The sequence below is a fragment of the Chlamydomonas reinhardtii genome, chromosome 1, assembly GCF_000002595.2.
Source record: "Chlamydomonas reinhardtii strain CC-503 cw92 mt+ chromosome 1, whole genome shotgun sequence".
Lineage (NCBI taxonomy): Eukaryota > Viridiplantae > Chlorophyta > Chlorophyceae > Chlamydomonadales > Chlamydomonadaceae > Chlamydomonas > Chlamydomonas reinhardtii.
Window position 1 is genome coordinate 6,495,135 of NC_057004.1, and position 13,687 is coordinate 6,508,821.

The 13,687-nt window shown below is 68.1% G+C and overlaps 2 protein-coding genes across 3 annotated transcripts in view; one reads left to right on the top strand and one right to left on the bottom strand.

Moving 5' to 3' along the window:
* Positions 1-5,118, bottom strand: part of CHLRE_01g046237v5 (uncharacterized protein) — a 15,641-nt gene extending 10,523 nt beyond the window's left edge. Inside the window, exons 1-8 of one of the 2 annotated variants that reach the window (XM_043058889.1) lie at positions 4,894-5,118; positions 4,699-4,780; positions 2,952-4,386; positions 1,939-2,647; positions 1,232-1,583; positions 676-1,015; positions 488-567; positions 114-221 (exon numbers count right to left, since the gene is read on the bottom strand). In XM_043058889.1, coding sequence (XP_042928805.1) covers positions 114-221; positions 488-567; positions 676-1,015; positions 1,232-1,583; positions 1,939-2,647; positions 2,952-4,386; positions 4,699-4,758 — 3,084 coding nt within the window. In that variant the 5' untranslated portion in view covers positions 4,759-4,780; positions 4,894-5,118. Of the gene's footprint in view, positions 1-113; positions 222-487; positions 568-675; positions 1,016-1,231; positions 1,584-1,938; positions 2,648-2,939; positions 4,387-4,698; positions 4,781-4,893 lie in introns of both variants that reach the window. The other variant, XM_043058888.1, reaches the window with a different exon arrangement.
* A 100-nt stretch (positions 5,119-5,218) lies between these two features.
* On the top strand, positions 5,219-13,687 carry CHLRE_01g046324v5 (uncharacterized protein). Its single transcript, XM_043058891.1, has 17 exons — positions 5,219-5,400; positions 5,713-6,075; positions 6,687-6,944; positions 7,238-7,411; positions 7,789-7,952; positions 8,165-8,273; positions 8,591-8,872; positions 9,188-9,277; positions 9,457-9,566; positions 9,855-10,124; positions 10,458-10,601; positions 11,059-11,167; positions 11,430-11,540; positions 11,688-12,422; positions 12,777-12,898; positions 13,289-13,403; positions 13,484-13,687. The coding sequence occupies exons 1-17, from the start codon at positions 5,284-5,286 to the stop codon at positions 13,535-13,537; spliced, it is 3,327 nt and encodes a 1,108-aa protein (XP_042928806.1). The 5' UTR covers positions 5,219-5,283; the 3' UTR covers positions 13,538-13,687.

A 13,687-nucleotide genomic window follows, 5' to 3' on the forward strand; every position in this document is an offset into this window, starting at 1 on the left:
CCCCCTCCTCCCCTCCCTCCTCCCATCCTCCCCTCCTCCCCTCCTCCCCTCCTCCTCCCCTCCCCTCCTCCTCCTCCTCCTCCTCCCCACCGGCCCCCCCCTCCCCACCCCACCTGGTCGTCTGCCAGTATGCCGCCCCGCGGCTCCGGCCCCGTCTCCCGCCGCAGCATCCAGGCCAGGGCCATGCGCTGGTGGCGCAGCACAGTCACCTGCAGCGTCTTCTGCGGGAGGTGGGGTGGGGAGAGGCGAGGTGGTGGGGAGGTGGTGGAGGGGAGGTGGGGTTGCATTGATATGGAGTCAAGACAAGATGCGCCCACGTTTTTCTTAGTTGAACTGGGTAGTGTCAGCTTTACGGAGGGACAACGAGCTGGAGCGCGGCCGCCCGCACGGCCACTCATGTGGTAACGACTTCGTCTGCAGTCTTTAGTGCATCCTGTACGGCTTTTCCAAACATCCTTGTAAACCCCCCCTTCCCTAAGCCCCCCACCGGCGGCGGCTCCAGCTCCTCCATGCCTGTGGCGGACAGGCTCTCGATCACCGCCCGCAGCGCCGCCAGGTGCTCCGGGCCTGACAGCAGGACGAGGGGGGAGAGGCGGGGGGCGTGTGTGCCAGTTGTGTGTGTGCGTGTGTGTGAGGGCAGCCGCACCACTGCTGTCCATCCGCCCCGCCACGCACCTTTGCCGCCACCCGCCGCGTCGGCCACGGCGCCCGCGCCACGACCGGGCGCGCCCACGCCCACTGCACCGCCCGCCCCTGCCGCCGCCGCCGCCGCCGCCTGCCGCGCCGCCGCCTGCGCCGCTGCATGTATCACCGCTGCCTGTGCCGCCGCGCGCAGCAGGCCGCTGGCCGGTATCGCCACGGGCAATGCCGGCGCCGCAGAGCCGCCACCTCCGGCGCCGCTCGGGGCCGCCGCCGCCGTCGCTGCCGCCGCCGCCGCCCCGGAGACTGCCCGTGCGGCGGCGCCGCCACCGCCATTGGCGGCTGGGGCCGTAGTCATGGCGGGCCTACCCGGACCCTGCAGGGAACACATGCGGAGCGTGCAGGGGTGGGCAGGCAAGCCGCAGCGTTAGCAGCAAGACACAGCGCTAGGCGTCTGCAGCAGGCGTGACAGCTGCATGAGAGCTGACTTCTCGAGGCCGGCATGCAAACACACACATTTCGCAGCAACCCTTGCTAGAAATGGTGTGCCTCGCCGCCCTCTCCCTGCCCCAACCGCTTCCTCCCAACCCACCTGCCATACCACCGCCCCGCGGGCAGCAATCACTGCAGCCAGGCCGGTGGCGCCTGCAGCGGCAGCAGTAGCAGCAGCGGCAGTAGCAGCAGCACCGGCGGGCGCTGTAGCTGCGCCCGCCGCCCCACCGCCCGCCGCGGCCGCCGGGCTGACAGTGCGCGGCCCTGCCTGAGGCTGCGCCACCGCCGCCTGCTGCGCCTGCTGCGTCTGCTGCGCCTGCTTAGGTTGCTGTGCCTGCTGTTGTGCCTGCTGCTGCTGCTGCAGGGCGTGGATCTGGCGCTCCAGCTTCGCGGCGGCTTCCTGGAACTTGGACCGCTCAGCATCCGTCAGCGGGCGCAGCTCATTGCTCTGCCTGCGAGGGGTTTTTGTTTGTGACTTGTGATCTGAAACTGATGTCTATCGCAAGGCAGGTAACCAGGAACCCAGCGCCGCGCCGCGCCTGTACCCCTCTTGCTGTTCCTACTCGACGTCAGCACTTCATACTTGTCATATAATCACTCCGTCTGACGGCTACTACCCCTCCCCGGCCGATGCCTGGAACCGCATCCTAGGTGCTCCCTGCTGGGAAATGCACGCCTCCGCCCCAACCCCACCCCCGGTTTAGATTGGACTGGTATCTGGTATCTGGTATCTGCAAACCCCAGCCCCACTCCCAGCCTCCCCCCTGTTCCTACCCCAGCCCACCCCAATCACCAGCCCCCCCCCACCTGCTGACGGGCATGGTCCCCTCCCTCAGCCGCCCCGCCACCACGCCCAGGTGCCGCCGCAGCGCCGCCTCCTGGGCTGCCAGCGAGCCGGCGGCGGCAGCGGCTGGAGCAGCGGCGGCTGGAGCAGTGGCGGCTGGAGCAGTGGCGGCTGGAGCAGTGGCGGCTGGAGCAGTGGCGGCTGGAGCAGCGGCGGCTGGAGCAGTGGCGGCTGGAGCAGTGGCGGCCGGGGAGGCAGTGGCGGCGGCTGGAGCAGTGGCGGCTGGAGCAGTGGCGGCTGGAGCAGTGGCGGCTGGAGCAGTGGCGGCTGGAGCAGTGGCGGCTGGAGCAGTGGCGGCTGGAGCAGTGGCGGCCGGGGAGGCAGTGGCGGCGGCTGGGGAGGCGGCCGGGGAGGTGGCGGCAGTGGCGGCGGCAGCGGGTGGGGAGGTGGTGGCGGCCGCTGCCTGAGAGGTGGCGGCGATGGCGGTGGGGGCTGCTGCTGCAGGGGAGGCGGGAGAGGCGGCTGTGGCCGGGGAAACCGTAGGCGCAGGCGCAGGTGCGGGATCTGGCGCGGCGGCTGACGCTGTCGCCTGCGGCTGCTGCTGCTGCTGCTGCTGCTGCTCCGGATGGGGCGGCGCCGGTGGCGGCGGCTGCTGATGTTGTTGCTGCTGCGGGTGACGCGGCGGCGCGTGTGTGGCGGCTGCGGCCACGGCCTGGCGCTTGGCGGGTGGGCCTGGAGGGTGGGCATGCACGTCTGTCGTTTCAGGACACAAGAAGACTTGAGGACAGTCAACGCGCGAACAGGACAGGGCGGGTGACAGGGTGACAGGGCGACAGGGTGAAAGGGGCAACAGGTCGGTCCTAGGGTTTGCAGGGCCTGCATCGGGGCTCACCAGCAGTGCGAGTGGCACCTGCTCATTCACGCCTTCCACCAACAGCAGGCAAACCCCGCCCCGTCTCTCTCGCTCCCCCTCCTGCTGCCTTGCATGGACAGCCCTCCCCCATGGTCCAGGCGCCGCTCCCACCCGCGGCCTCACCCGCGGCCTCAGCTGCCGCCACCTCCACCTCCACCTCCACCTCCACCTCCATCTCGCCCAGCCCCGCCTGCTGCTCCCCCCGCACAGGCACAGGCCGCTTCCGCCCTGCCCCCTGCGCCCCCTGCGGCTGCTGCGGCTGCTGCGGCTGTTGTAGCTGCTGCAGCTGCTGCGGCTGCTGCGGCTGCTGCGGCTGCTGCGGCTGCTGCGGTTGCCGCAGCTGCTGCGGCGGCGGCGGCGCCTCCTGCGGCTGCTCCTGCGGCTGCGCAGCGATGCCGCCGCCTGCATCCACCGCCGCACCTGCCGCCGCCTGTGTCGCCGCCGCCGCCGCCGCCTGTGCCACCGCCGCCGTCGGAGGCGGCTCGGGCAAGCCCGCGGCCACATCCACCACCCCGTCACCGCCGCCACCGCCGCCGCCAACTGCAACAGTGTCTGAGCCGCCGCCGCCACTTGCCGCCGCAACAGGCGCCGTCGCCGTACCCGTCGCCGTAGCCACCGCCGCCGCCGCCGCCTCTGCCGCCGCCGCACCGCCCTCCTGCTGCTCCAGGCTGCCGGGTGCCGCCACCGGCCCGTCGGGCGCGGCCGCGAGGGCAGTCGGCTTCAGCACCGCAGCACACGGCACGGCTGCCGGCGCGGGTGCAGGCTCAGGTGCGGGTGCAGGCGCAGGTGCAGGTGCGGGCGCGGGCGCGGGCGCGGGTGCAGGCGCTACTGCCGCTGGCGCACCCGCATCGGCCTCGGGCTCTGACTTAGCCTTGGCTGCCGCCCCCACCCTTGCGCCCTTGCCCGCGCCCTTGCCCGCACCCTTGCCCGCGGGTGACGCGGCGGAGCCCTTCGCTTTCCTCGCCGGCTGCTGCTTCGGCTCCTGCTTCGGCTCCTGCTTCGCGTCCGGCTTGGGCTCCTGCTGCGGCTCCTGCTGGGGCTGATGCGGCGGCGGCATCACATCCGCCGCTGGCGCCGCCGCATTCACCACATCGCCCCGTGCCCCGCCGCCATCGTCGTTCGCAGCTGTTGCGGCTGCCGCTGCGGGCCCGGTAGCCGGCGCCCCGGTGGGCGGCGCAGGCTCCGGCAGCAGCGGCGCCGAGCCCTGAGCCGGCGTTGAGGCTTGCGGTGTAACCTCCGTCGCCGTCGCTGCCACCGCGCCGCCACCCCCGCCCTTACCCCCGTCCGACCCTGCCGCCGCCGCCGCCGTCCCCGCTGCCGCTGCTTTTGCGCCCGCCACTGCAGACGACGCCGCTTCCGGCTGGGAGCTGGCGGCGGTTGACTGTACGACGTCTGCTGTTACGGTTACAGGCTTGGGTCCCGTGCCTGCGGCTGCAGACGGAGCTGGGGCGGCGACTGGCCGCGCAGCTGCCACGCCCGCGCCGGCACCGGCCGGGCGCTTGCCGTGCCCCTCCGCGGCCGCCGCCGGGCCCGTTGCAGCAGCACGCGACTGCTGTTGCTGCGTGTTACGAGGGCCGGAGGAGGTGGACATGAAAGCGTGTGTGTTTGCGAAGCATGTCAGCGCTTGGGCTACGGCACGAGGTGCGCATGGGGGGTTGAATGCTCTGGGGGGCCACTGTGCGTACAGGCCCCGCATGCACGCAGGCAGCAGCAGCTGAACCCCAGCTCAGCAACCCCTCACTCTACACCCCAACCCCAGCCCCAACCGCGGGACAGCCCCTTATTCCTGCGACTCATGCCCACAGCCAGCTTTTACTACGCATGGGGCTCGCCATCGTCTGGCGGGGAGCCATTTGCCACGCATCCTCACCGTGGCGTTGCTGGCAGCCGACGCAGCGGCTTGGCGGGACCTGGCTCGGGCCAGCTGCATGGCCCGCAACACGTCATTCACCCTGAACAAAGCGGGTCGCGGCAGGCGAGGGTTTAGTGCAAGAAACTTGGTGCAACCGAGCGGATGTTCCCGTGCACGCGCAACCGGTTCCGGCTTCATCGCAGACCAGCTCACCTGTCTCCCATTGTTTGTGTAACAGCAGTACTCCTTGCTGTAAACCTAGAACGGCTCTGCACAGAACGCCATCTAGAAGTACCGCCCGCCCTCAGCCTCTTATGTGACTTTTAGCTCAACAATACATTCCATATGATGACACGGTTCTTGGTACAAAGCGTGTGCCCATTTTCCTACAGGGAGCTAGAGAGCCCATGCGACCAAGTCCCGAATTTCAGGAATCGCACTGTCTAACAGTGGTAATTTATTCATTGAAGGCGCTGAAGGCTGTGAAATGGATTAGCATAGCTCAAATGGTTGCGTTGAAGCCCCTCGTCAGAACATCCATATGAACCTATTCTGGTCAGTAGATAACCCTTCCTTCGTATTAAGCTATTGTATTATCATATAATGTGGAAGACTCTTGCGCTTGTCGCGGACGAGGAGGTCCGGGTGACCGAGGAGTCCGTGCGATCAAGCAATGCTGCCCTGAATAAGGCTGCAGTGGAGTTGCAAGATAAAATCAAGGTGGGGGGTCGAGGGGTCAGCGCGAGCCGCCGAACGGGCATGTCTATACTCTATAGTGGACTCACTTTGTAGTTCGTGGATCGCTCCCGCTTCTTGCGCTACTCCTTATCGCTATTGCCATGGCTATGCAACCTACAACCCGTTCATTTTGCGCCCATGGGCCTGGGAAAGACGGGCTGCCAGCTCCCCGGCATGTCGACGCATTGCGTGGGGAGGGGACACACTAACGCAGCCCTTACCACACCAACTTACCCAGCCCCTGACTCCACACTTGACATGCGCACAATACCACAACCATTCTTGCATTCGCAGTCATTGCTGGGCCAGTATGCGGGCAGCGGCGACGCGGCCGGGCTTCCCGGCATTGTCGAGGGCGGCATCGCCGGGGGGGCCCCGGCGCCTGGCGAGCGCGCGGCCATAGAGCAGGCGTCGGCACTTCTGGGTCGGCTGGTGGAGCAACCCCCCTCTTTGGATTCGGGGGAACCCAACCCAAATCAAATCCTCACGCCGCGCTCACTGCCGGTCGCACGCGACCACCGACTCGGCACCGGCGCCGCGCCGGGCGCGGGTGCGGATGTGGGCATTTTTGGCGCGGGGGCGGGCGTGGGAGCGGGCGCGGGCGGCAAGGGCGCCGGCACAGGCGCCGGAATCAACAAGCTGCGGCCGTACCTGCAGGTGGGAGGGGCGTGGGGCGTGATGGGGGGGGGAAGCGTGTGTGAGTTTGGTTACGGCGAGAGGGCTGTGAGGCTCTCCGATGGGGATGCGCCGTACGGCGGTGTGGCGGTGTGGCGGTGCGGGAGGTAGTATACAGGATGGGGATGGTGGATGGTGCGTGTAGCACGGCGCCGTTTGGGGTGTGCCGCGGCCCCTGGGGCACACCTGAAGTGTCACGCGTGCGTGCCGGTGGGCAGCACGTGTGCGGGTGTGGGCCAGCTGACGAGGCGAGGCGAGACGAGCTGACATGAAGAGGGGTCACACACGTGGCGCGGGCAGGGGGCGCCGGCAGGCGTGTATGTCTGGGGCGGGCGGGCAGGAGGCGGGCGGGAGGCGGGCGGTGCAAAGGCGGGGTTGTGCTGGGTGCGCCAACCGGCCGGGGCCGGGGCCGGGGCCGGGGCCGGGGCCGGGGCCGGGGCCGGGGCCGGGGCCGGGGCACGGCAAGGCCAAGGGGCAGGGGTTGGGGCAGCTGTACACAATCCCCACTAAGGGTGAAGGCACTCCCCACCCCGCTGCGGCGTTGATGAAAGGCGCGCTCATCTAATCAGCCATGCCTGGCAACCCGCCCGCAGACCGACGTGCCCTCCCTCAAGTGGGAGGTGTGCGCCATCCCTGGAGCCGAGCCCAGCACACACGGCGCCGGCGGCCTCTCACACCCGGGGCAGCGCTCCTCCCGCGGCACCATCGGAGCCGGCGGCGGCGGCGGCGGCGGCAGCCGGCGGCCGCTGTCTGCGGCGGCGGCGGGCGGCGGCGGCGGCGGCGGCAAGCCGGCGCACCTGGATCTGGTGGTGGACCGGGCGGATGCGATGGACGCGGAGGCAGAACTGCATGTGCGTGGCGTGTGCGCGCGCGCGCGTGTGTGTGTGTGTGTGTGTGTATATATGTGTGTGTTAGAAAACACGAGATAGCGGACGCGCAGACTGTGTGAGTGTGTGTGTGTGTGTGTGTGTGTGTTTGTGAGTGTGTGTGTGTCACCGCCCTCTCCCCCTCCACCACCCACCACCCCACCCCCGCTGTCTACCTCGCTGCACTTCTCTGTACCAGCTTTGCAACCCCTCAACCCCCTCCCTAGCCACCCACCCTCCACCCCACCCCACCCCACCCCACCCTACCACCCTTACAGAAGAGCCGCGTGGACGTGGCGTTTGACTCCCAGATGGACCTGCGGGCGCTGCACGTGGACGTGAGCCCCATCGGGCTGCACCACCTGCTGCTGGGGGATGCGGTGGCGCTGGACAGCCTGCCGCAGCGGGACGACATGTTGTGGTACAAGATGTACTGCCAGGAGCAGCTCATGGTGATGCGGGGGGACGGAGGGGGAGGGAAGGAGGGGGACTGGGGGAAGGGGGGCTGGGGGGAGGGGGCTGGGGGAGTGGGGGGGGGAGGGGGGCTGGGGGAGTGGGGGGAGGGGGAGGGGGGAGGGGGGAGGGGGGGGTGGAGGGAGTGGGGGGAGGGGGACTTGGGAGGGGGGGACTGGGGGGAGGTGTTTGATGAGGTATGAGGGCGCAGGACTTGCTCTAGCAACTTCCCAACCTCCCAACCTCGGGCATATAGCCCTCCCCAGCCCCAAGCCCCCACCCTGCTGTGTTGCACCTTACTCCCATTGCTCCAAACCCACCACCTCACCCCTCACCCCTCACCCCCCCCACCCCACCACCACCACCACCCCTCCAGGCCGACACGCGGCACTACCTGGTGTCTCTGTTCCACACCGCCGCCGACCCCGGCGAGGCCTGGGCGCGCATCACCGACGCCTTCATGCACGGACTGGCGCTGCCCGACCCAGAGGCGGCGAGACGGGTGGGGCGGCTGAGGAAGCACGGCGCGGACGGCGCAGTGTGAGTTAGGGGGGGCTGGGCGGCTGGTTGGGTGGGCGAGTGGTTGGGGGGGGGGGCGGCGCCCCAAGTGGCCCGGCCGGCATTCCAAAGTGTCTCATGATTCCCGTCCCCTCCCATCCCCTGAATCTTCCCGCTCCTGCTGCGCCTATTGCTGCTGACCGTGCGGCCGCTGCCGCCCCTGCGCCTGCTCCTTGCTGTTGCTCGACCTGCAGTGCGGAGATTGTGGTGAAGCGCTGGACGCCGGATTCGTACCCGGGTCGCTTCATGGAGCTGCAGAAGACCATGGACCGCTGGCTCAAGGAGCTGCTGGAGCAGCGACAGGTACGGGGGGTGGGTGGGGGATGGGGGGGGTGTAAATACCAGCCCAAACTAAACCAAACCAAGCGAAACTAGCGGATCAAAGGCAGAGGTGACAGTTGCAAGCGATAAGGGGGCAGGTGGGGGAGGTGGGAGGCAGAGGGGCGGGGCCGTGGGGCAGAGGGGCGGGAGTGACTTTTGGACCCGGTGAGGGCCCGGCTGTGATACTCACACCTCCCACCCCTGCAACCCCCATCCGCCCCCGCCTTCTGTGCACCTGTACCGCTTTCTCCAACATCTTGCAAGAATTGCAACCCCTGCAACCCCCTCCACCTCAACAGGACACACTCGAGGAGCAGGAACAGGCCAGGGCCGCAGCAGCCGCAGCCGCCACGGCAGGCGGCGGCGCAGCCACCGCCTCTGCCCATCGCGCCAGCGCCGCCGCCGGCGGAGACGGCGCCGCCGCGCCGCCACCCGCCGCCGCGGCCGCCGCCGCCGCCAACGGCCCGGCTGTGTCGTACCACTATCTGGAGTACGACTTCGCGACGTACAAGCTGAACATCATGCCGTTCACCTACCTGCAGCTGGTGGGGCAGAAGCTGCTGTTCCACGCCACACAGCAGGTGGGGTGCGTGTGTGTGTATGTATGTGTGTGTGTGTGTGGGTGTGTGTGGGTGGGGGTGGGGTGGGGTGGGCTGGGGTAAATACTAGCCCAGACTAACGGGGGGTGGGCTGGAGTGTGGGTGGTGGGGGCCGGGTTGCGGCGGTACGCGGTAGAGCCGGAGGTGCACGTAGAGGCAGACTGGTAAGCCCGCTCTCAGCCACACGCCCACACACCCTGCCTGCCCCTCCCGCTTGCCCCTCCCGCCCCGCCCCGCCCCGCCCACCGCCCCGTCCCGCCCCGCCCCGCCCCGCCCACCGCCCCGTCCCGCCCGCAGGTGCCCTGCCTGATGGAGCTGCCGGAGCGCATCCCCGACTGGGTCATCCGCACCCTGTACGCCAAGCCCTTCGCCGAGGCAGTGCGGCTGGTGCGTGTGACAAGGAAACTGCTGATGCGTTGTGCGGCCGCTACGTGCTATTGTTTCATTGACGGGGCGCATGCTAAACTGGCTTACCTGCATAATGCACGCCAACTTCACACGCCAACTTCACACGCACAATCACATTCGCCCCCGCCCCCCCCCCCCCTTCCCCCTCTCCTCCCCAGGCCATCCAGTCGGCTCTGTCCGCCGCCAACGAGCCGCGCGGCGCCGTGAGTGCGCTGGTGGACGAGCGCGCAGCCGGCAGCAAGCAGTACCGCACACTGCTGCAGAGCCGGTGAGGGGGGGAGGAGGGGAGAGGGGGAGTTGTAGATACCAGCCCAAACTAAACCAAACCCAATGCAATAGAGCGAGGAGGAGAGCGTGGCCGGGGGGAGGGGAGAGGGGGGGGAGGGTTTTTGTAAGAACCAAGGCAGGGGTTCAGGCGTGAGTATTGAAATGGTGGCGGCGGTGATGAGTAAGCGGAAGGCGAGCCAAACAAACCAATCAACTCCACCCCTCCGCTTCATTTTGTAGCAAGTCTTAATGTAATCCCCACGCCAAAAACACGTTCAAACCACCTCAGCGACGATCGGCGACGTCGCGAGGCGCGCGCTCGGGCTGTGGCCCAGGGCGGTGCCGGCTTCGGCCCCGCCTCCGACGACCTGGTCAGCACCTGGGGGCCGCTAGGAGGAGGCGGAGGCGGAGGCGGAGGAGCAGGCGGTGGAGGTGGAGGTGGAGGTGGAGGTGGAGGTGGAGGAGGCGGTGAGGATGATGAGGGCGGCGGTGCGGACGACAGCGAGAGTGCGCTGGAGCAGGCGCGCAACGCGCTGGGGTTCATCATGTACCTGTTCAAGTGGGTGGCGCGTGTGTGTGGGGGGGGGGCCATTCATGCGAACGGTTTGTATGAACTAAGGCACAGGGGGGGGGGGTTGTAGATACCATCCCATACTAAAGCATACGGGGGAAAGTGGGGGGCTGTTTACAGCTTCCCCAGTAGGAAACGAGGCAAGCGGGTGGAACGGGGAGGCTGAGGGGCTGAGGATCACGCTGAGGAGGGGATGACTAGGGGGGGGTTGCGGAGTGGCACACACACACACACACAAACACACACACACACACACACACACACACACACACACACACACACACACACAAAAAAAACCTCCCCCGCATCCCACACGCGCAGGGACGTGGCCGCCTTTGAGAAGGGCTTTGGCGACATCCTGTGCGGCTCAGTGCTGCGCCACCCCGCCCGCCGCCAGGACAAGGACCCCGACGGGCGCGCAGTGCCGGTGACGGAGCCCACGCTGCCCTCCGTGCCGGCATACAGGTGGGGTTCGGGGGGGTAGCCATCCATGGGATGGTGTGTATCAAATATGAAGTGCCGACGGGTCGGGGGGGGGGGTGTAAACATTAGCCCAAACTAAACCAAACCAACTAAAACGAGCAGAGCACAGGTAGAGGCGTTAGTTGCAAGTGATAATACTTATGGCATGGGGGCTGAGGCGGGGGAGGTGGGGGAGGTGGGGGAGTGGCGCCTGCGGTAAATGTCGCCGCCCGGGCTCGGTGGCACGCGGGGGGTTGCGGGGTTGCGGGGGCGTGTCTGTGTAGTGTGTCTGTGCTCCTGCCCCTCCCCTTCTCCCCTCCTTCCCACCACGCTTGCCCCTTCCCCTCAGCCGCTTTCCCCACTCCCTTCAGTTCACGCCTGTGATTACATCACTCCATACACCGTTCCTTTCTCCCCAATCATGAATGTAACCCCTCTTGTCTCCCGCACTCCCGCACAGCGCCGCCGCCTACCTGGCCATCCTCCACGAAGAGGTGTCGGCGGTGGTGCGCGACATGCGGCCCGCACTGCGCAACTTCATCACACACAGCCTCATGAGCGCCGTGCAGGTACGAGGGAGCGGGCAGGCGGCGGCAGGGGGGGAGGGGGGGAGAGGGGGAAGGGGGTTGCATTGTTGCAAGCTGCTGCATGAAGTAGCCTGGAGATTGATGCTAGGGCTAGGGGGATACCTTACGATGAAACGCAAGAAACGACTACACCGTAACAATCACCGACCCCCACTCCCCTCCTGCGCTGGTTGGGTTTACTTTGTTTTGGGCTGGTATTTGCAATCGCCCACCAATCTTTGCAACCGCCCCCCACCCCCCTCAGGCCTGCCTGGCCGCCGACTCGGGCCGCGCCGCGCCCTACCCGGTGCTGGTCAGCCACGACGCCTGGCCCAAGGCCGAGTTCATGGAGCTGTCCGACCTGGACTATGTGCAGGTACGGCACGTACGACAGCACGTGCTAGCACAGTGGGCCGTACGGTAGTACGGTAGTACGACATGATTACGTTTTGTGTTTTATACGGCAGTACGGCGGCAAGAGTCACGGTGTTCGATAATCCTGTGCCTCGCACCGCCACCACAGGCCCAGATCAAGGCCGCGGGTGGCTCCGTGGCGGCGGCGCTCTCCACCGCCCAGGCCGCCGCCCTCTCCACCGCCGGCGGCGCCGGCTCTGCCGGCCCGTGCAGCCCGGGCACGCCCGCCAGCGGCGCCGGCTCCTCGCCCGCCGCCAGCGACGGCGGCGCCGCGCCCGCCTCTCCGCACGGCACCAAGTCTCGCAAGCCGCAGCCACCGCTCGCGACCGCCATGATGCGGCAGCTCTACTCCCGAGCCTCCTCCCTGTCAGGCGTGTCCACGGGCGTTGACAGCAAGGCTCAGAGCTCGGGCGGCGCCTCCGGCGCCACCAGTGGCGGCGGCGCCGCCACGCCTGGCGGCGCGCGCGCGCCTGCACCCGGCGTGTCCGCCGCCGCCGCCGCCGCCGCCGCCGGTGAGACGCCGCTCAAGGGCGGCGGCGCCGCCAGCCCGGCCGCCGACGCCGGCTCACCGGCAGACAGCGCCGCGACCTTGCCAGTGGGGGCTGGCGGCACGGGATCCGTGGAGGTGGTGGTGGCGCTGCCGGAGGCGGCGGGCGGCGGCGGCGGCGGCGGCGGCGGCGCCGCCGGCGGCGGCGCGCAGGAGGAGGAGGAGGACGGCGGCGGCGGCGGCGGCACGGATGCTGACAAGGACGCGCCGGAGTTTGTGGATGTGGTGTCGCAGCGGGTGCTGGAGTTTGTGGCGTGGCTGCTGAGCTGCCTGGGGCAGTACCCGGAGACGGTGCAGGTGCGCGGCCCGGGAGGCGAGGTGGCGGCGGCGGAGGCGGCGGTGGTTGATGCGGCTTGTGCGCCATCGCGTGTCGCTGTGTGTGTAGCAGTCTGGGGGTTGGGTGGGATGATGTCGAGCACGCCAGGGCCACGCCTGGCGTTTTCATGTTGCGGACCAACCACCTCAACCACCCGCACCATCAAACACCCAACCCACCCAACCCACCTAACCAGCCAAACCCGCCAACCTAACACCCCCACCACCCAGCACCCAACCACCTAACCCACCACCCAACCCACCTAACCCCCCAAACCCACCAGCCAACCACCGAACCACTCTCGCCAACCTAGCCACACGCACGCACACGCACAGGCCATGCTGGCGGCGGCCACGCTGGAGTGCCTGTCGCTGCTGATGGACCGGCTGGCGACAGTGTGCACCACACTGCACGAGATGCCGCGAAGCCCGCTGCCGCTCATGTTCCTGTTCCACAGGTGTGTGGGCGTAGGGGGGGAGGTGTGTGTGGGGAGGGGGGGAGGTGTGTTGAAAAAAACAACAAAACGAAGCCCGCCCAGACGGCGCGCCGGTGTTACTTACGGTCTTGTAGCCGCGTCGACCCCGGTAGTCATACTTACCCGCAAAAAGCGGGGGGACGTGTGTGTGTGTGTGTGTGTGATATGTGGTGTGTGGTGTGTGTGTTCGTTGATGGGGAACAATCACAAGTGTGAAGTGTCACAAGTCAAAGGGGGGAGTTCATGTCCAACCCAACTGAGTATCGCCCGTGTGGTGTGGATGGGCGTGGGGGTCGAGGGTGGAACTTCTGACGCCGCTCCCTTTATAACCCCATCCCCTCCCCTCCCCGCCCCACCCCTCCTGACTGCCAGCGCGGCCTGCTGCGTGCGGCGGCGGCTGGAGTCCTTCAAGCGCGGGCTGGACGTGCTGTGGCACGACGAACAGTACCTGGCGCTGCTGCAGCAGCACGGCGAGTGCCTGGTGCAGGTGGGTGCAGGTGGGTGTGGGTGTGGGTGCAGCTGGGGGGGGGGGGCGGGAGCAGCTGAGGATACGATATATACACACAGGTTCGGGTTTATGTGGCAGCTCTGGCTAACTCCTTTGAGTCCGAGGGCAGGTGAGGAGGAGGTGGTGGTAACTGCCAGCCCGAACGAAACCGTGGGACTAAACCGAATCAGGCCAAACTAGGGGAGGAGGCAGTGTAGAATAAGTTGGGAAGGGGAAGGGGAGGGAGAGGGAGGCCAGTCGATGGGGAGGAGGAAGTGCGGCCC

What these genes read in the sequence shown, in the direction of transcription:
- CHLRE_01g046324v5 (XM_043058891.1), top strand. Translation starts at nt 5,284, where the DNA reads ATGTGGAAGACTCTTGCGCTTGTCGCGGACGAGGAGGTCCGGGTGACC. An exon ending in ACTGCCAGGAGCAGCTCATG is followed by an intron (nt 7,412 to 7,788) that starts GTGATGCGGGGG and finishes CCACCCCTCCAG; the next exon opens with GCCGACACGCGGCACTACCT. An exon ending in TGTTCCACGCCACACAGCAG is followed by an intron (nt 8,873 to 9,187) that starts GTGGGGTGCGTG and finishes TCCCGCCCGCAG; the next exon opens with GTGCCCTGCCTGATGGAGCT.